The sequence below is a fragment of the Cibotium barometz genome, chromosome 23 (genome assembly GCF_041138505.1).
Source record: "Cibotium barometz isolate CiBa-2024 chromosome 23, ASM4113850v1, whole genome shotgun sequence".
NCBI classification, from domain to species: Eukaryota; Viridiplantae; Streptophyta; class Polypodiopsida; order Cyatheales; family Cibotiaceae; genus Cibotium; species Cibotium barometz.
This window is the reverse complement of record NC_141068.1, coordinates 28,573,634-28,594,698: the sequence shown is the minus strand read 5'-3', so window position 1 is coordinate 28,594,698 and position 21,065 is coordinate 28,573,634. Positions and strand designations below refer to the sequence as shown.

Here is a 21,065-nt window from a genome sequence, read left to right as displayed (position 1 = left end):
ATCCTCTCAAAGTAAGCTTTATATTCAAAACCTAAATCAAAACAAACCTTAAAACTTGGTTATGAACAATCAAGGCCATCCTATTACGTTTGATCATATTTTAACAAGAGAAGAGCATCATTAAACTTGGAAACAAGCTTGAAAACACTAGAATATGTTTAGAAGCATGATTTCAATCCCCAGGATAAGTTTTTTAAGAGAAGATTATTATTACATCATGTTAATCATCTCTTTACCTTAAGCTTCTAGACAATCTATGTTAAGTTTTTTATCTAATCAAAGAGACCTCTTTATGTCTTTTTCAACTCATCTATGTTTAAGACATAAACATGATCGTAAAAGAGGATTAGGTTAGAAATGGGAAAATTTTATCTTTAAGATTGAAATCGTAAAATTTTCGACCATTTAACCAACCCATATTCACATGGTTACACTCATAAAGTTTTAAGCTTTCTTGTTAAAGCCAATCTTACATGTAACGAGGTTATGTAGACTCTCCAAACATCTCATAACATGGTTATGTTGATCACCTTAAGCTTTAGCAAGCTTATTAACTAATGTGAAATAAGAAAAATATAAAGCTATGCTAAATCCTTGATTCACAAGAAGAAGCTTATGACTTTAAATCAATGCTAAAATCTTATACATAATCCCAAGTTAAAACATACTTAGACTCACCATGTGGACTTACAAGAGAGCCTCGACTCTTAAGAAAAAAAAATCATTACTAATTAAGCAAGTAAACAAAATCTTGAGTACAAACCCTAAGCAAGCTTTAAAAAAACAACACATAGAAGCTTATACATGGCAATGTTGAGCTTTAGAAGAAAATAATCATACATGGTGGAAAAACAATGTTATTTTTATCCACCAAAAGAGAGATCTTCAAGCCTTTCGCTAAGAGATTAAGATTCTTAAACTTCTTCATCATCTTAATCTCATTAGTAGTAATTAAGAAGCTAAAAAATAAGGTATACACTTTAACTTGAGAACTCTTAGAAGCAACATGAAAAAAAAATGTGAGCAACACTTCATGTAATCACATGAAATGACCCATACTTACGAAAAAAAATAAGCATTTGTGAAGTTGCATTTATAAGGAAGTATGAGTTCTAGACTCTTTAGACTAGAAAAGTCTCTAATAATAGCATTAGACACACTATTAAGCGTTAAACGAGGCTTATACATGCAACTTGCTCAAGACAAGGAGAGGAAAAAAATAAACAAGCTTAATCAAGAGCATGAACTAAGCATTAGGTGATTAGCAATAGCGAATTAAAGGTTCCATCCATACCTTGATCAAAATGACAGAGATCTTGAGCTTCAACAAGAGTGAAGATTTCTGACAAAAACAAGCTTATTGTAACAAAAAGATTACATGAACTTGTTGAGAGAGGTCTCCCTTTTATAAGCAAAAATTTAATGCTCTTGTTTTCGTTACCTTCTTTATTTCTTCACATGGGCTCTTTTACTCTCTTCATGCCTTTTTCTAGACACTTGGGAGTCATTTAAGGCTTAGGCTTATTTCATCCTTTTCTTTTTTTGCAAGTTCTAAGATTCAAGGTTGATTCTTCTATTTACCTCTAACCTTATTATTCCAAGCAGATTATAACCACACTTTTTTCACACTAGTTCTCCCGCTTCTCCAAGGTCTATCATTCCTGGAAATTACTTATCATTACAAAGCTTTTCTTTGGAGTCTTTATTTGAATTATAGAGTTATAGGTGATGACAACCTTAAGTATTCTATAGATCATTCTCGTGGCATTGCCTTACAAGCTGTTAATGTTTAGGCTAGTCTTGAATGCCTCTCCCATGCTCTTAAATAGCTATTAGGGGGGGTAGACATCCATCTAGTGCTCCAAGGTGATGAAACAGTTTGTTGACTTATAAAGGAGGCTAATGTTTTCTCGCAAGTGGGTCGATTCTCTATAAGACTTCTCGAGATCAATTATTTCATATTTAAGCCAACTTTTATGTTTTCTCAAAGGTGGGTCGATTCTTTAGAGGAGATCAAATATTTGAGATTTAAGCCAACTTTTATGTTTTCTCAGAGGTGGGTCGATTCTTTAGAAGACTTCTAGAGATCAAATATTTGATATTTAAGCCAACTTTTATGTTCTCTCGAAGGTGGGTCAATTCTCTATAAGACTTCTTGAGATCAATTATTTACCTCACCTTATAACAAAAAGCTAGCTAGCTCTTTTGATATTCTTAAAATGTTTAGATAAGAAATTTTGAGAGGTTACATGACCACCGTCTCTCCGATCCTCCCAAATGATCATTTCCACTGACTTGGCTAACTTTACGACTCGTCATAGGATGGGACCTTTGAAAACTCACTTGTTTGAAGTCAAATTTGAGTTCAAATTGCATAGACGAGTTTCTAAAACCAAAAGAAAAATTTCTATTTAAAAAAGATTTTTGAAACTAAACTTTCTCTCTCTAGAATATTTTCTCTATATGTAGCTTTTACTTGGTAAATGCGAAGCTTTTTACAGTGATTGCGGGCATGGGGAGGGATCTTACATAATTGTGGTGATTTTTTTAATCATGAGTTGAATTTATACTATAGCCAACATGAAAGAGTCATTTTTTATTTTATTTTATTGACTCTTCATAACTCAAATTATGATCTTTGAGTTAATTCCTCATTAGTTTCTTGTTTTAACTCTTAATAATAATTTCTTAAGCTTCTAAGATAAGCTTGTTGGTTAATGTATTTTTTTAAGATATTTACACAAACCTTGGGCCACTTTCCCCCACCCCCTTGTGATGTTGCTTATTGGTTGTACCTAGGGGGCATAAAACCTGTGCTATTACAATGATAGGACTCCAAAGTTGTGTAGGATGAGATACGTGATAGGAGACTTGCCATCATATTTTTAAAACTTTTCTGTAATTAATTGCTTACAAGTTATAGTTGAACTCTTTGGAAACTTCTTTTCATGGATTTAACATAAGCTTGTTGGTTGAAGTGTTGGCATGTTGAGGAGAGTTGAATCTTTTTCCTTCATAATTTATGGGTTTAAATTTAACTTAGTTAATTTCTTGTATTAGTAGGATGATTAAGAACCAATACCAACAAGTTGGTTTTTTGTCCTTTGTTTTCAACAACATGAGTGCAAGTCCCCCAGCAGGAAAAATTTTATACTTTTATGCATAAAAGAAGTTTTTTGTTGTCAAGATTTTTATTCTTGATATCTGATCAACATCTGATCAACACTTACAATTAATGAAGTGCGCCTTGAGGCTCTCTTTTTGAAATGATCTTTTACCATAGATAAGAGACACCTCAACCCCATTTTTTAATTTTAGATCGCATTGCTTGTGCGCGGCACTAATGTTCCTCAAATTAATACAATAATCTACATTAAGCCTATATAACCCTTTAGTTCATGTAGTAAACTCATGAAAGATTTACTTATGCATTCAATTATCAAGTTTTTTTTTAATTACTAACTCATCTAAATCTATGTTATAGTTATAACTACTCCTAAATTTTATTCTATAGGAAACTTGGTCCATGTGAATAAGCTAATCTCTAGAAATATTTGAATGTTCTGACAAATCAAGAAAAACAAAAACAAAATATTAATGTACCACTTTTACACAAAGATTAATATATACATGGAGAAGTATCTAAAATTTTACCCCAAAAAATGAATAATGATAAGCCTATATGCAATCTCTTTTTTGAGGACCAAAAGAAATAGAAATCCTTGGTAAAGCTAACTAATGGTGTTGTTAATCCATTGGTAATAACCACATTATAATTACTTGGATATACATGGTGAGCATAAAGAGCATATATATTGGAAAGATAAATATGGGGGGATAAATTCACCACCCACTTGGCACATTCTTTAGATGTCAGATATCAATACTCCACCCTCATATTGCAAGGTCTAAGACACCAACTATCTCAAGTTTGTGTATCCCATGTTATGAGGAGTAGCCTTGGATGAGTGGCCCGAGTGTCTTTTGCATCCCCATTATCCACACAAGATGGTAGCCTACGAGATCAAATGGTATAAAGATAGCGTAGGTAGATTTAGCACACTACCAATTAAGTTACATACTTGGGTGGACCATTTTCTTTACAATCCTTACATGACATTGGTAGACTTTACCCTTGAACACCTTATTCAGAGCTGGTGGGACTTAAACAAAGTAGCTATGGCTTTGTATGGCCTAGATGCCATTATTGGTTGGTGGATTAGAGAAATTATATGGGCCCACTCCACTCCTATCACAAAATGACCCACGAATACGGTGGCTTACATGCTATTTTACTCTAGCCCATCCTCACCTAACCCATTATCCGCACAAGATGGTAGCCTAGGAGGTCAAATGGTATAAAGATGCTGCTTAGGTAGATTTAGCACACTACCAATTAAGTTATATACTTGGGTGGACCATTCTCTACAATCCACACATGATGTTCATGGACTTTAATTTTGAACACCCTATTCAAAGTTGGTGGGACTTAAACAAAGCATCCATGGCTTTGTATGGCCCAGATGCTATAGATTTCTCGTGACTAGCATTATCGATTGGTATATTTCTTGTGACTAGCATTATTGATTGGTGGATTAGAATAGATATATGGACCCACTCTAGACCTATCACACAATGACCACGAATAGGATGACTGAAATCAAGTGTGGTTTACACCTGCTATTTAACTCTAGCCCATCATCACCTAACCCATTCCACACAAGATAGTAGCCTAGGAGGACCAACAATCAACACATGACATTAATAGAGTTTACTCTTGAACACCCTATTCAAAGCTAATGGGACTTAAACAAAGCATCCATGGCTTTGTATGGACTAGAGGCTATAGATTTCTTATACTAACATTATTGATTCGTGGATTCAAATAATTATATGGGCCCACTCTACACCTATCACACAATGACCATGAATAGGGTGGCTTAGATCAAATGTGGTTTACACATGCTATTTTACTCTAGCCCATCTGCTTAGATCAAGTTCAATTTACACATGTTATTTACTCCATTCTATCCCAACCCAATCTCTCAACACTTCTCCGCCTTTTACAATCTATTGCACCCTAATGTCTATTAGCATAGAACTTGCATAGAATATCCAAGTTGGTATATCTAGGTCAATCCGCACCCCAACTTCTTTTAGCATCCAATATGCAAGTTGGTACATCTATTGCTTAATAATGTTGGTATGTCTCTAGGTTAATCCTCACCCTAACTTCTTCTAGCATGCAGTATCCAAGTTTGTATGTATATTGCTTAATAATGTTGGTATGTCTTGGTTAATCCTCACCATGAACATATTCTCTTATAAATATTTTTAGACTTTAGTGCACGAATGGGTATTAGGATAAGGTCAAGGCTAGAAAAAAATACATATAATGGCCAAATTTAGTAGCATGCAAGGAGTCATACTTGTAAAGGTCTAAAGTGAGGGAAAAGGTGACCTTTCTAAGGTCTATAAGATGATGTAACCTCTTGGATTCAATAATAGAAAGTACCTTTTGTCTATTCTTATGTTGTCTCCCACATTTATCAAAATGTAGTCCATGAAGCACTAAGCATCAAAATGTAGCCCATTAGGCACTAAGTGTGATTAAGAGTAAGATTAGTATAATCACTCGTTAATTGTTGATCAATTTCCAGCAATTGGTGTGAGAGAAGATGCTTGATTCAAGTTATCAAGCTTAGCTTTAGGTATAATTGTTTCCCTAGCATAGAATTATTTCTCAATTTGTGCAAGTCGTGCTTCAATTACTATTAATATGAAGTCCAAATAGAGTTTGATTAGTGTCTAAAAATCGGCAAAGCAATGATTTTGTGAAGCGCTTGAAGCTTTTATATCTTCAAAAATGAGCACACAACACTGTTCTCCAAGATTTTGAGGAGCAATAATGCAAACGAGGAGCTTGTTTAAAGCGAGTAGCAACACCCCTATCAAAGGCATTAGCCTATGCATTCTTATGATGACTCCAAGCTTTGTAGACACATCCATGCATAGCTGGAAAGCAACAAAAGCCGCATAATTTTGGATGATGATATCAATTGATGCCCATGTCGTGGCATGGCCATTAAGGCCCAATTCAATCCACTTTGTATCTAGTGTTTGATCATGTGATGCACATGTCATGGCACGGCCATCCAATTTGATCATGTGATGCACGTGTCATGGCACGGCCATCCAATTTGGTCATGTGATGCCCATGTCATGGCATGGCCATCGAGGCCTGATCCAATCCACTTTGTATCTAGTTTGGTCATGTGATGCACATGTCATGACACGGCCATCCAATTTGGTCCTATGATGCCCATGTTGTGGCATGGCCATTCAGGCCCGATCCAATCCACTTTGTATCTAGTGCTTGGTCCTCAGATGTGGCATGGCCATTGGTCTTGTCATGCTTCGGATTGAGGGAGGGTAGGTTTGTATGTCTAAGTCAATCCTCACCACCATGAACATATTCTCCTAATGGGAGCTAGACAAAAATAGATATAATATCCAAATTTAATGGCAATGCAAGGAGTCGTGCTTGTAAAGGGAGAAAGTTGAGGGAAAAGGTGACACCTTTCTAAGGTCTATCAAATAATGTAACTTCTTTGTAAAGTATCATCCGTGTGTTGTCTCTCATGTTTATCATAATATAATCTATTAAGCACTAAGTGTGATTAAGAGTAGAATTTGCGTAGTCATTCAATAATTCTCATCAATTCCAACAATTCAAAGCTTCTTTGCTAATTATTATGTAACAAAACTTTAGGAGAAATGGCTCCTTGTTAAAGGGCCCATCCACCACCACATGATGTTGATGTAAAGCTCAATGATGCTAATTGTACTTTATAGAAGTTCCTATCTTATCCTCTTATGAGCTCTATGATGTTTCCATTAGTATTGATGTTCATCCTTCACCAATGGAAAATGCACAATGAAATCTAGCATCACTCTCTACCAATCTTATCTTGGCTTTGAAACAAAGGGATGCATTGGGAAAGACATGGAAATCTAGTACCGCTCTCTGTCAAGCCTATGTTGGCTTGGCAACAAAGGAGGCCATGTGCTCTCGTTTACTAGCATGGAAGATAGTGTGTTGACCATGGTCCAGTATGTCTCCATAGTTATAAAAGTAGGGGCTATGCTACAGAGTTAATATGAGACCTCAAATCCATCAAGGATTAGAAATCTTAAATATCAACTTCAACAAGAAGGGGAAGCATTGGAGGCACTCCTCACTCGAGTAAGCTACAATAGGCATGAGTTTGCCATTTCTTATCTTTGTCTAAAGTTATTGACAGATAAATATGACAATTTCATCACATCTCTGAAAGTTGGTGTTAAATTTACTCCTCTCATCTTTGAGGAGTTCAACTCTCTACTTTGAGATGAGGAAATAGGGATACAAAAATGCGACAATTTGCTAACAGCAGCAACACAAGGAAGAGGTGAGGATTTAGCCTCTTCAAACAACAAGCAAAAGGTTAAATACTTTTACGATAATAAGAAAGGACATATAGCTAAAGAGTGCAAGAAAATGCAAGCACATTCCAAACATAATCAAATCACGCTACAAAAATAGTGTTGTTTATGGGCATCAAGGAGAAATCTATATCAAATCTAAGCATTTGCAATCCAAGAAAATGTGGGGAATATGTACTAGAAATGTAAAAAGTTAAACTACAAGCTGAAATTACTCCTTGATCTATGTGTGATTCCCCCCAAACCAAAAAAAAAGGAGGTGATGCTTAGGACTCTCTATGATTGTTTAAAGCAAAGTAGAGATCCTATAAGCGTACCATCATTGTTTCCATTGATAATCAACCTAACCATGATCTCACACCAACTCACAGGGGGTTGTTAAAATTGAGGTGGTCATTCGGGAAGGGTGCCAAGGGTGGGGACTTATCAAAGAATTCAAGAAACCAAGGAGCCATTGGAGCCCAAAATTCATGTGATAAATGTGTGCTCTACTCATTATTCAAGCCCCTAGACTCCTAGCTTGTTTTTACCTTGGGTAGCCTAACGCGCTTGCACAAAAGAAAGCAAGAGTGTTAGGCCACATGGCTCAACATTGGACGAAGGGCATGTGGCCACGTGGCTCCTCACGACGGTTTAAAAAAAAGCTGAAAATAGATGCAACATGTATTTTTCTTTATTTGCAGTGCCCGCCATGGAGAGATGCCACCATCTGCAACAACACCTACTTTTGCTATGCCACTTGCTGTAGCACGTGCACAAGTTTGGACGACGCCAACCATTTCTACGATTCCCACCATGACCCAAATCCACCTTTGTGGCCTTCTACAAAGCGTCCGATCCCATTGTCATCATTCTCTCCCGTGACTTTAACCCTCGAAAATGGGGGTCTCTTGGTCCTCTTTACTTTGGGTAGCCTAAGATGCTTGCAAGGGAAACACCTCCAAGGCCAACACCCACCCCACGGAGCCGAACCCCACCAAGAAGATCACCAAGTAGGCGTAGATAGCGCCGATCGCACTACAGCAGAGGGGAACCACATTCATGACAAAATTGCAAGAGGACTTTCTGCGAGATAATATTTTGCAAGCTTGTATATGCTTGAGAATCCCCAACTACCTCTTGCACAAAATGTCTTGGTGCATAAACGCAAGCAAGTACTCTCTCTCTCTCTCTCTCACACACACACACACACACATCATCATCAAAACCAGGTGCACTCCATGCTCTGAAGCTTGCAAAACAAGATTGTTTTTTTTATTCTTTTATCGTGTTTTGTGTGAGTGCTTGGGTGGCATCCTTCGTGTAGTGTAGAACATATTTGAAGAAATACTCGAATGAACATCAATTTGAAAGCATACTTGAAAGCAATGCTAGACTAACATCCACAATCAATGAGCTTGAAGCATGTTCTTATGCTCGATGGGAATTCAAAAGTACCTCGCAAATTAAAAAATTACAAATTTATTACCACATTTGAAAATGAGTTTTGTATCATGAATCAATACGTAGGACTAATGGCCGCCTTCAACACTGAAGGTGTTTTGGTCCACTTTAGTGAAAGTGCTATTTGGGAAAGGAGAAACAGCACATTCTCCTATGTTTATAGAATTTTGGAGAGGACTGTTGCCAACTCATCGCCATGCTTCATGTATGGATTTTTTTTTTACTTCACTCACACAAACGAGGACGAAAATCCTATGACTTGATGAATGACATGTAACTCAGATAATGAATTTGGAATTATCTACCTTGTGATGTACTCTGAGATCTCTATTGATGTCCATCGATTGCTCACGTCGAATATAATCATAGCCTTGATGTTCATGCTCGTTCGAACTGTATAAGCTGTTCATATAAACTTGAGAAAGACACTCATAGCACGCATACAAAGAGGACATGTTGCAGAAATGATATGGGTTGCAATGTCCATCTTCTTTCAAGCGCTTCAAGATATTTATACGTGAACGGAAGGACACACATTCTTTCAAAGTACGTTGACAATGCACAAGTGCAAAAAATCAACGGGATAAGGGTACCCAAGCATTCTAGTTTTTAATTTCCATTAATATTTTTGAGATCCCTCATTATCTATGGTTTGTTTTTTGTCCATAAGTTATATTTGTCTTCAACATACTCTCTCTCTCTCTCTCTCTCTCTCTCTCTCTCTCTCTCTCTCCTCTCTTCACCTCGCATCCGCTTTGATCATAATCTTGACTCAATCGACGCTCATCACTTGTACCACCATACAACTCACCCCCCTCTATCTCTCATCACCTCTCTCAGCCACATCACAGCACTAAACCCGATGAGCTCACAACCCCAAAACAAGCACTATGGTGATCAGTGCAAAGTCACAGGGCTTCACATTCTACAAAAACTCTATGCACATGAAATGCAAAGAGCTTTCTGTCACCTCACCCCTCTCAGAAGCGTAAGGGCTTTCCCAATCTCCACCTCTCATCACAAGTGTAGAGACATCCAATGGCTTATATCACAAACCCTCTCAATACAATATCCCAAACCAACCACCTACATCCCATGTCCCTCTTCACCCTATTCACGTGAGATAATATGGATAGCCATGGCATTATACAAATCCATGACGGGCAAGGTTTGGGCACCAAAGGGCCTTTAAGAAGAAATCCATAACACTATCGGGACAACTATGATGTACACATACACTTCAAATTTCTCTCCACAAAAAAAATCATAACTAAACAAGACACTCAAATAAAACAAAATCTGTTGTTAACATCTACAAAAGACACAAAGAGCCTATGAGACCAAAAGTAGTACATGTAATTCTTGAGATATTGAAAGTAGAGCTGTAGAAATTGATAGAGCTTGTAGGTTGGTTCCCTCGTTTGTCACATGTGAAAAATCAAGGAAAACTAGTTACCGAAAGACAAAAACATTGCCAACATACAATGTAGGCCATGTGTGTGTCAAAACTCTGGCTTCCCTCCTCATGAATCAAGAATGTGACATCCATATCCACTACCTGTGATGGGGCCTTCTATGTCGTTGATGCAAGTCCCAAATCTGGAGTTGGTGGGTAGATGATCTTGGTGTCTAAGCCTACGGGTTTCAACTGTCTAGAGGACATGTGGTCTCTCATGCATTAAGTACTCCACGAGTGTGTGATACCAACATATGTCTTTGTCTTGCCCATGCTACATAGCTCCTGCATACCCACATCTATCGCATGGGGTGCTCTCTACTACCCTTTTGTTAATCTTAAGGCAATGTTGCAACCCCCTCAATTGGCCAATGGCAATCCTCATGGCATGGCATGTGGAGAACACTCGGCCTCTCAATGAATCCATCCCATGTGATCTTCTGAAAATGCTCTTTGTATGATTGAAGCTTCGAAGAGAGCTCATTTAGCATATCCATGTGTGTACTGTGTGCAGCTAGATCAAATCCAAAAGGATACTCCATTGATCTCTTGCATAAAAGAACAATCATACCAAGAAACAATTTCTCCTAGTGTGCAAGGGTGGCATATCTCCTTGCAAATCATGCCTCAGCAGTCGGACACATAGAAAAGAGCAAGAGAGTAAAGGTGGTCCATAAAATCTAGCCAACTCACCCTCATTTCCTCTGCAACCAGGCAAGAAGTGTAAAAAGGATAATATTGGTCTTCCCAAGATTTACCATGAGGTCCCCCTCATCACAAAAGATATGCAATGCATCTAGGTGTCATTGCAAACCCTGAGTTGAGTCCTTCATGAGGACCATGTCATCTACATATAGGAGGATATCATCATTTATAAACTCTCTCTCTCTCTTTTGTAAAGCCACTGCTTCATTAAGGATTCTATGGTACATTCATAGCTGTCCCAAGGTGGGACAACTACTACTCAAATATTAGAAACATTGGAAAAACACTTCCAGTTGTTGAGAGGAAAGATCTCAAAGGACAAAAGAATCTCGAAGTGAAAGGTAAAGAGACCTCCTTAAAAAAGGATAGCATATCATGGTAGAAAATCAGCTGATTTCGTGCATGGTAGATCTTCCACAAAGCCCAATATCTAGTCCAAGAGAGGAAAACCGTGTAATCGGGCAAAGGTGAAGAAAGGCGACCGAACATCTAGAAGAATTTCCTAAAGTTGTTGGGAATTCAACTCTCAAGTGCCCTCACAGTTGTCCAGGAGAACACGAAAAGAGGGGCATCCCCATAACAAATGAACAACTATTTCTTGGTGATGAGAACCCCTCTTGCAAGAGGCAAGTGCAATGTTTCTCTTAGCTAAGAAGGTGCCAACCGAGAGTGCACCCACAATGCATCTCCACAAGAAAAGTCATTTAAGAGGCAAATTGGTCTTCCAAATTATAGTTAAAGAGGCCTTCCACCAACGAAGAGGTTTGTTTACATGCCACAACTAATTTGCATGTGTTTGCATCCAAGGTGGAGTGAGCATAATTTTATAAGCTCTAGCTGTCTTGAGGTGATGGAAAGAGAAAGGAGAGTAACCTAGAAGTTGCCTATCGAATTTCCAATCCTTAATCTTTCCTCCTCCTCAAGTGGAGGCATTGGCTTAAAATCTTACAATATAGAAATTACTTCATGCCATACATGCCTGTGATGCATACCTAGATTGTATCTTCTGACAGCCTATGGAAAGGAGAATACATTGCCTTGATCATCAACAACATCACCAAAGTTAGAGAGAAAGTATGCTTTTCTGGGCCAATGCGTACTGAAAAGCCCTACTCCAATGAATACTTTCTTTTTGCAAAGAGTTGCCTAGAGGTCTGCTCGACCAAGAAAAATGACAAAGAAGCATTTGCAAGTCATGTAGCTTGGTAGAATAAGGGTAGCTCTCCAATCTCCAAAGCTTTTGTTTTCATTGTCGCAATCAAATGTACCAACATCAAAGTCAAAGGTTGCTTTTGATGAAGGAATTCAAGATGTAGAGTTGCCTTTCTTGTAATGACATGGTAGCGAATATTGAGTATATTCAAGCCTCCATGCATTTTGTGAGCGCATACAAGTTCTTTTTTGAGCAATCTGATGGCCTTTCAATATGTTTTTGTCCACCATAAACATTCTAAAGCTTTGGACATGAAATTGTCAATATCCTTATTTGACCAAGGCACAAGAGGCAAGTGGAACTAAACATAGGCCATGACGATGGATTGGACAATACGCAACCATACATGCAAGGGCCATGTCAACATTTTCTAGTACTCAATCTTGTGATTCAACTTACCCATAACCCATTACCTTTCTTGCTTAACAGACACTTTCCATTCAACAAGATATCCAAGATGTACTACTATCTGGTCTGTACACAATATGAAACCTCGCCAAAGAATGGAATGCCAATCACATTCTTTAAGAGGTAACAACTTCAACCTAGTAAAATTAACCTTCAATCCAACAACTAATCCATATAGCTTCAATACATCCATAATTGCATTGACATCATGTTGTGTGTTCTTGAAAAAGAAGAAGAAATCATCTCCATCCGCTTGACTAACAAATTGACTAGCTCCTACAATGTCAATACCATGTAATCTCCCCTCTACAACCAAATTGTCCATGTACAAGAGCAATGGGTGAGTAGCTATCACACAAAGCAAGGCACTCAATGGATATCCCTGTCTCACGGATCGTCCAAGCTTCCATGGAGCATAGAGTTCATTTCCAATAATACTTTTGGTTGTCTCTTCCTCATACAACCAATATATGATATCCCTCATTTTCGGACCAAAACCCATTATGTCCATCACTTGAGCTTTATTTGACCAAGGCCTTGTACATTATATGTCAAACATCTAAGTGTGACATACATATCTACATGTTTTGTAATGAGAGCAACAACTCTTAAGTTTCCACCGACATGGCTGCCCCGTTCTCATCATAGTTATGCTCAACATTAACCATAGCATCTGAATCAACTCGCATATCCAATTGCAAGACAATAGGTGTCGATATTATCATTTTTTGGGGATCTGCCAAGCATTTGTATCTTGCTTTTCTTTATCATTAGGTTTTGGCATAGGAGAACTAGTGGATGCAACTTTCATTTTGTCTTTGTCCATGTTAACGTTTGGGACCTGTTGTACATATTTCCCCTTTTGGGGCTGCATTGTTCCCACCAGAGCTTTCTCAACTAGTGTTTGCAATAGCATAGTCGGACACTATGATGCATATGACCAAATTTACCACAAGTGAAGCAAGAGCAAGCAAATCTTCCCCATTAAGGTTTAAAAAAGACATCGTGGGAGGGCATGCCAATCATCTCCACATCAAACGCAACATCTAGTGGTATGGTTTATCAGTATCCCACAACATGCAAAACCTATTGACATTTCCATTTGAGGCATACAACTTTGCCCAATACTTCTACCAAAAATGGTAGTGCATCCCAACAATAGAGCGGAGGTCAACTACCTCCACCCATACACGGCACTTGTGTGCCTTATGAGACTCTGATAGTGTCCTTAGTTAGCAAACAAGGGTAAACACACTCTACTTGCCGTCGATAAGTCGAAGGTGATTTTTTCGTCAGTGTTTGTATTGCGGATGTGTGAATATCACTTCCAAAAAGCTAGAGTCAGCTTTATGCACACCGGCTGCAAAACAGCCCCCAAGCAATGCTTTAAACCTTTGTGTGACATTTGCTAGGTGTGGCAATTTCGAAGGGAAAAAAAAGGGACTACAGCCTTCTGAGCTAGATTCATCACAAGATTAAGCATTACATGTCTAGGAAGAATTGAGGCACAGGAGTCCCCCAAACTTTTTTGATTTCAATAAAACCTTCATGGAGTAAGTCTGCAAACGGCTGCAATTCAGGATTGTCCCAATGCAAAGTGCAAGCATATGAATCTCCAATGAGTAGTTGTCTCCTCTTTATATCTCCACGCTTGAAAGTTTGTATTGGGTCCATAGCTGAGATACTGTACAAAAAAAACACACGCGCACGCACAGAGCAAGAAACCTTCCAGTAAAGGCGAGGCAGGGGAGGCCAGCCAGCAGCAGAAGCATTCAACGGCCAGCAGGTGCAGGCGACTGCCGACAAGTGGGTAAATATCAGCTGCAGAAAAAGAGGACAATGGCCAGAAGGAACAGGCGAACAGCCAGCAGGAGGCGGGTAGGATTTAGCACCAGCAGGCGGGTTAGGTTCAGCGTCAGCAGGCAGGGAGGACATAGCACCAGCAGGAACAGGTCGACGACCAGCAGGCAGGTAGGGTTCGTGAGCAAACCAGCAGATCAACAAGCGACCACGCTTGACACACACACCACCTCTCTCTCTCTCAGACACGCGCGCGCGCAACTTACATTCTACACACAAACGGAATATCACATTGAAAAACGAACTCCACTCTACTTAATGTAAACAAACTTCACTCACACACTCACATGACGAGTATCAACATTGCAGAACAAACTTGTGCTCCTGTACTTGATAGATCTCACAGTAATCAGTTTCACTTAAATCTCAAAATGTTGAAAGCTCTCTCTCTCTCTATACACATGCATAACTTTCCTTGATAATTTCAAGGACAGAATGCTCGAATTTAAAATGTCGCCACCAGACTCGAACTCTGAATACTTTACAACACCAACCCACTTTTATTTCCACAAGAACCAAACCCATTGCCAAACCCACAAGGAAGAAATTCATGAAGGGCGGGCAGGTTTGATCTTGAAAGTGGAACTTCGAATAACATCATCGTCGGTGTTGAATTTCTTTTGGAGATTAGTGAGAGTTTTGGGCTTTGCACAATATGTAAACAGAAAGTAAACCCCGTCTAAATATCTGTTTGAGATTCCTCCCATGTCTTTTCTTCTGATATTGTAAGCCAGAGGCATCATTCCACGGTTAAACACCTCCACTCCCATACCACCACCTGCAATGATGGCCTGCATTACACATAAACATGAGTAGCTCAATCTACCTGTAGTCTGCCCACCCATCATCCCAGCACGCACAAGAAGAACAATTGCAAGCATCACCCAAGAAAGCAGTCCAAGGTAAGAACCAATTAATGCTACAAACAATCAATAACTCAGAACTGAAGCTCAGAAAAATAGTAAAGCCCTTCATTAAAAGAAATGCAGAAACCACCGGGTTGTCCATGCAAATAGTAAAGGGTCACATTATATGCAACCCACTAGGGCTACCTTTGTTGATCTCCTGGTCATAGAAAGCAGTAAGCTTAAAATGCCACGTGGACAATGGTGCAAGAACAGCCATATGGTAGTCTTGAAAGCAAAAATGTGAGGCATGCATACACATCAGTATCTGCTGGAAGCATTGGAATGGAGTGGAATGGAAGCAGCTGAAAAGCAAATCCATGGCATGATTAGTCTAATTAATGAGCATCAAAATAATACGAGTGCATGAAGGTCACCCATGCGGCCCTATGTGAGGGCACACTTGGTCCTCATCTGGAATTTCAAAAACTTAGACAAAGAGGATCCAAGTCATAGAATGAAAGTATTTCAGAGCCATGGCATGTAGTGACTTATCACGCACCTAAGTAAATTAATTAGAGGATTGTCTTTATAATCTGGACTTGGAAGGTGGTAGGGTTGACTCCTCTACAAGTCTTCCTTCAGTAGTGGGGGCATCTATGCTATGTTAGAAATCAATGCTCCTGAGTCCTGCCTCAGGCTGGACTTGAGGTCATGTTTGGAAGGCTGCTATGAGCAGCAGCAATAATTTTGAAATACTGGTTTCTCCTCAGCAAACCAAGGTCAGATTGGACGTGATGCCTACACAACATGAACAAATGGCTCACTGTGGCAAGAGGGCAATAGAATGATTATTTGGCAAGGCAGTAACATAAAAAGCTGGAGGGGCATTGTGGAGGGGGTGGATGTGAAGATATGAAAGTGGGAAGAACCTTCACTTGCACACCCCCCCTCCCCAACACAAAGGCACAGGGGAAATGTTACATGTGGAAGTTTGGAGTAGGCTTCAGGTACTTGGTTAGAGCAATCATTCAGCATTCCATAAACCAAAATCTAGATACACACGAGAGAGTGAATGCAAGAGAGAGACATGTACATCAATTAGCCCTCTGAAGGGCCCCCACCGTGAAGGTGTATTTGCTTTATTGCTGAATGAAGAATGGACTGACCTGTGGGGCTGAGTCATGCCCCAAATTGAATGGGACAGTTCGTGCCATGTGGCTGCCTCTGGACTGGACAGCACTTCTGATACTCGCGTTGATCTATGTAGACACAAGCAGGCTGTGTTTTCCACATACAGCAGGTCATCTCGCGATTCCCACCTTTCACCTTGCATTTTCTGGCTTGTAGACAGCCTTGGGCAGCTTGCATACAAACAGGGGGTTCTTCCAAGAATGATTGATGACCTCCCTAAGGCAGAATCACCCTTTATATAGGCTGAGGGGGGTGTGCCTGTGTGCCGGCCGGGCCTACGTAGGGCTGGCCACTTGCACACAATGAACTTATGAAGGCTTTTGCCTTCTATGCATGCATAGGACTGGCCAATTTGCACACAAACAGTTGTGCGTGCATTTTACACTCGGCCCCCCTCTAGGCTTGGGCACCTTGGGCATGGGCCCCTTATGGGGGTCCATTGCCCCCTAAATTGCTTAGCCAAAACCTTAAAAGAGGTTCCTACAATGTGCCTCCGATCCGTCGTGTCACTAGAGTCTAGTACCATAATTGATGGGTTCAAACACACCTAAGGCACGACTTTTGACAATGAACTACCTTTGACAAGTGCTCATCCACCCGGCCAAGTAGCCAAACAAGTTTACAAGATGTCCTAACACCATTACATGATTCGAGAGGTTTGCATTATTGTGCCGGATTCGCAAAATTGACCTGCATGGGACATGCACGACCGACCCTGGCACACTAGCTGACACGTCCCTAGACAAGGGCTCACAACGAGCAAGGTGTTGCACGCGCGGAAGCCTTGCTGTACTGATCCATAGCCCTAAGCTTGATGAAGAACAAGACGTTGATTTAAATATGATTAAGACAGGAGAGAGAAGAAGAGAGAGAGATTGGTGTCAAGGTTTTCTGTATTTAATATTGTACAAAAGGTTACTGATAAATGTACATGGCTTGGGCCCTTGGTCAACCCCAAAGGGGATTGGGGTTGACCTCTGGCCCTACATATGCGTCTTTTGACTTACATGATTGATGAATGATGAGACTTTTGAATGAATAACTAAATGAATGACTTTATGCTTTTATATATGCCTGAGGTGCTGATCGGCCAACTCTAAATGCTGTCGGCTAGCTTGGACATGAAATACTCCTCAAAATCACATTAAATGGCTGCACTGATGGTAATGTTGTCCCATGTGTTCCTGTAGATTGGCGCCTACGGCCTAGGAACCCCCTAATGGTTGCCGACTGTAGGCTGGTTGCCTCTGATGGCTGCCGACTGGGGTCCTAGACCCTCCATGATAATGATATGATGGTGCTGAGGATGATAATGATGCTACTTGGCAAACTAATTCCATTGCATTACTTAGAATATACTCTCCGAATATATCAAATATATAGGGCTCCAAGAGCCATCCACTTCAAAGATTTGTCATCCTCATCCATCCAACTCACATCAACAAGTGGCTAACCCATGTGGCCCATGACCTCATCTTCTACACCTCATCCTTTAAAATCTACCCATTTACAATCACCACATTTATAGGTGCCCAATATGCCCATGGCCCCAATCTTGGGTGGCCCAAGGGCCTGCCCAAAGGTCCATGTGACCTTTATAACAATGTCCCTTGAAAACATGAAGTTGCTAGTGTCTTTTTCAAGGGTTCACACACACCAACGGTCCTAAATGACTTTAATAGGACCACGGGAACTAGCCAAGTGGTCTAATAGATACCCGGGACACCATACGTGTGTGCCTGACGAACATCACACTAACATGCGTGGGATGTGCACGACGATGACTCTCCCTTGTTGGTACTTACACGAGCGACTCGACCTTGGACAAGGGCTCACACTAAATATGCCTGATGTCCGACCCCATGGCCTTGCACTTATTGGTAAAGTATGTCCACATGGCATCGAAGTGGAGTGTTGCATTGCACGATAAGGTTGAGCTGCAAAACTTCATCCACAAGAGAGGTCGTAAAACTCAATCCAAATATATACATTGCAAAGGACCTGCATGTATGAGATCAGACCCTCCATGTCGATTAGCACAGCTAGCAAGAGACCCCTACTACTAGAAAACCTACAAATAAGACTGGTAGCATCCAAAAGAGGCAACGCATAAATGGAAAGAGCTAGAGATCCACTTGTAAAAATTGGCAACGGAAAGCGGCCTCAATGGGAAAAACTAGAGTGGTTGCCATAGTCTCCTCAGAACAAAGGGAGCACAAAATCCCAATGAAGATCGACGCAAGCAAACAAGAACCCCATAAGAAAAGGAGGCACAAGGAGGCAAGTGGAAACAAAAGGTTAGGAAAGGGCAAGGTAAGGGTTGAGTAGGAGAGCAAGCCCAAGACAAGGGGAGGGCAGATGGAAGAGCGGGCAAAGGTAAAAGAGGTTGCAACAATGGATGAGAAAAAATTAGGAAGGGGAGAGGAGGGGAGGGAGGCAGGGGTTGTGCGCAATCAGGGCAACAAGAAAAGGTGACAAAGGTGGGGGTGAGGGGAAGGGGTGTCAGTGGGCTGCTATGCGAGGAACTCCAGCTCGAAACTCTCATATTTTTTAACACGTAGATCACCAACCCCCACTTCACAAGAGACAGAACAAAGGACTCTACCTATAGATCTTTCATGGCTCTTATCAAAGCACATGAGAATGGCTTATATATTAGATGCAACCAGGCTGACCATGTAGTCAAGGGAAGGGTGTGCTATTATCCAAGACAATGAGGATACAAATCCGCGTTCACCCCTTGATCTATGTTGAGCCATATTCTTTGCATAGTTCATGTGATAGTACTCATTTACCAATTGCATGCTTCATTATGGACATTATAATGTGGGGGGTCCTTACTTCATGGATACATGTGCGTGTTTCATTAGATAATGTTACTACACACAACTTTATTGATGCCACACTGAACTTGGAAGCAGCCACATTTTCTGTGGTGAACTTCGCAAAGCCAGGCTCTAAAACGTGTCAGATCTTCAAGTCCAAGACAATGACAAGCTTTTGGGCTTTTGAATGTATGTTGTCTTCACCATCCTGTCACTATGCATGCAAATACTGGATTATTTGAGTTGTGATGCGAAGGTCAAAGGATCTCTCTCTCTCTCTCTCTCTCTCTCTCTCACACACACACACACACACGTGAGAGTTTGAAAATGCCCTACCTCCTCATAACGCTGGGTGAGCTCGAGCCGCTGCTCCTCTGTGATGTCTGGGCGCAGCACGGCCATGGTCTCGTAGCGGCAGAGACCAGGCGGGCACTCCACGGGGGGCTTGGGCTCCACGGGAGGCGACACCACATCGTTGAGGCTGCCGAACAGGCTGGAGCCGAAGCTGTCGTCGGGGGAGTCGTCAGTACGGGACCGCAGCAGGTCCTGGATGGCCGATGAAGATGACGCTGCCACCGCAGTTACTGCGATGCAGGGTACATGAAAAGCCTCGGAAGACGAGGAGGAGGACGAAGGAAATGCGGAGAGAGAAGGCGAGCACGCGTGTGCGAATGACAGGTTCGACCATGAGTACGAGTATGATGCAGGCGCATGAGACAGCAAGCCGAGGAACGCCATAGCCCTTCAGGAGCCCCCTGCGTTCTTCAGGATAAGGTGACTTAGGGGTTTTACAACTTTACACATTGCGCCAGTGGAAAAGACCGGGTGCCCATCTCTCGGGCGGTAAGATGTCATCTCCTCTTAGAGATTTATGCACGTGACATCCATGTGTTCGAGGTGATCTCAGCTCACATTGTTCATTGAGCAGTATAAAAATTTAGGTGGCCTAGCTCTCCAATTGCATGTGCCTAGGCATCCATGGCTTTGTTCGCCGATAGTTGCTTTCCACCCATCAGCATCTAAGTCAGCCCAACTCCTTGAAACCCTTAGGGTAGTGTGTAAAGCCATGGTAGAAGAGGCTTGCTCTTTAACGGCTTTCATGCCCGTCTCTTTGAGCATTTCAGCCGTTAAAAAATTCCTTAAAACCCATCAAAATTACACTACAATTGTAAAGAACATTTGATTTTGCTTAGTTACTGTCAATTTCAAAGGGCAACACAGCCCATTAAAAATTGCACTATAATTATAAAAACATTTGATTTTGCTTTATTATCGTCATTTTTGAAGGACAATGCAACCCATCAAAAGGAAACCTTGGGTGGAAGTCCAACCTAAATGAACTAGACACGACAGAGATTGAGAAGGTGTTGGACCTTTCCACCCATCAAGTTTGTAAACCCTCTTAGAGAGACAAAAGATACACCCTCCTATAATTATTTACAAAATAAAAAGTTCTTTATATAAAGAGAGAGAAAGGATTTTGTGCCGTCCCCTTCCACCCTCCAACTCAATCAAGTGAGGTAACCACCTATTTGCTAAAGCAAATCACATGGCTGAAAGGATGGGTGGTTCACAAACTTGAAGATCAAGTCACGACCTTGTAAAACAAGCCGAGCTTGACGTCTAAAACC

At 40.6% G+C, this 21,065-nt stretch overlaps 1 protein-coding gene across 1 annotated transcript; it reads right to left on the bottom strand.

Moving 5' to 3' along the window:
- Positions 1 to 14,873: 14,873 nt before the first annotated feature.
- On the bottom strand, positions 14,874 to 20,257 carry LOC147625819 (small ribosomal subunit protein bS6c-like). Its single transcript, XM_086817393.1, has 2 exons — positions 19,771 to 20,257; positions 14,874 to 15,361 (listed from the first exon to the last, which is right to left on the bottom strand). Exons 1-2 carry the CDS (start codon positions 20,170 to 20,172, stop codon positions 15,119 to 15,121), a joined length of 645 nt encoding a protein of 214 aa, XP_086673519.1. The 5' UTR covers positions 20,173 to 20,257; the 3' UTR covers positions 14,874 to 15,118.
- Between the last annotated feature and the right edge of the window lie 808 nt (positions 20,258 to 21,065).

Bases quoted from the DNA above. Each gene is read 5' to 3' on its own strand.
- LOC147625819 (XM_086817393.1), bottom strand. From the start codon at position 20,172: ATGGCGTTCCTCGGCTTGCTGTCTCATGCGCCTGCATCATACTCGTAC. The intron at 15,362-19,770 runs GTAGGGCATTTT...TGTGTAATGCAG, and splicing joins TCACCCAGCGTTATGAGGAG to GCCATCATTGCAGGTGGTGG.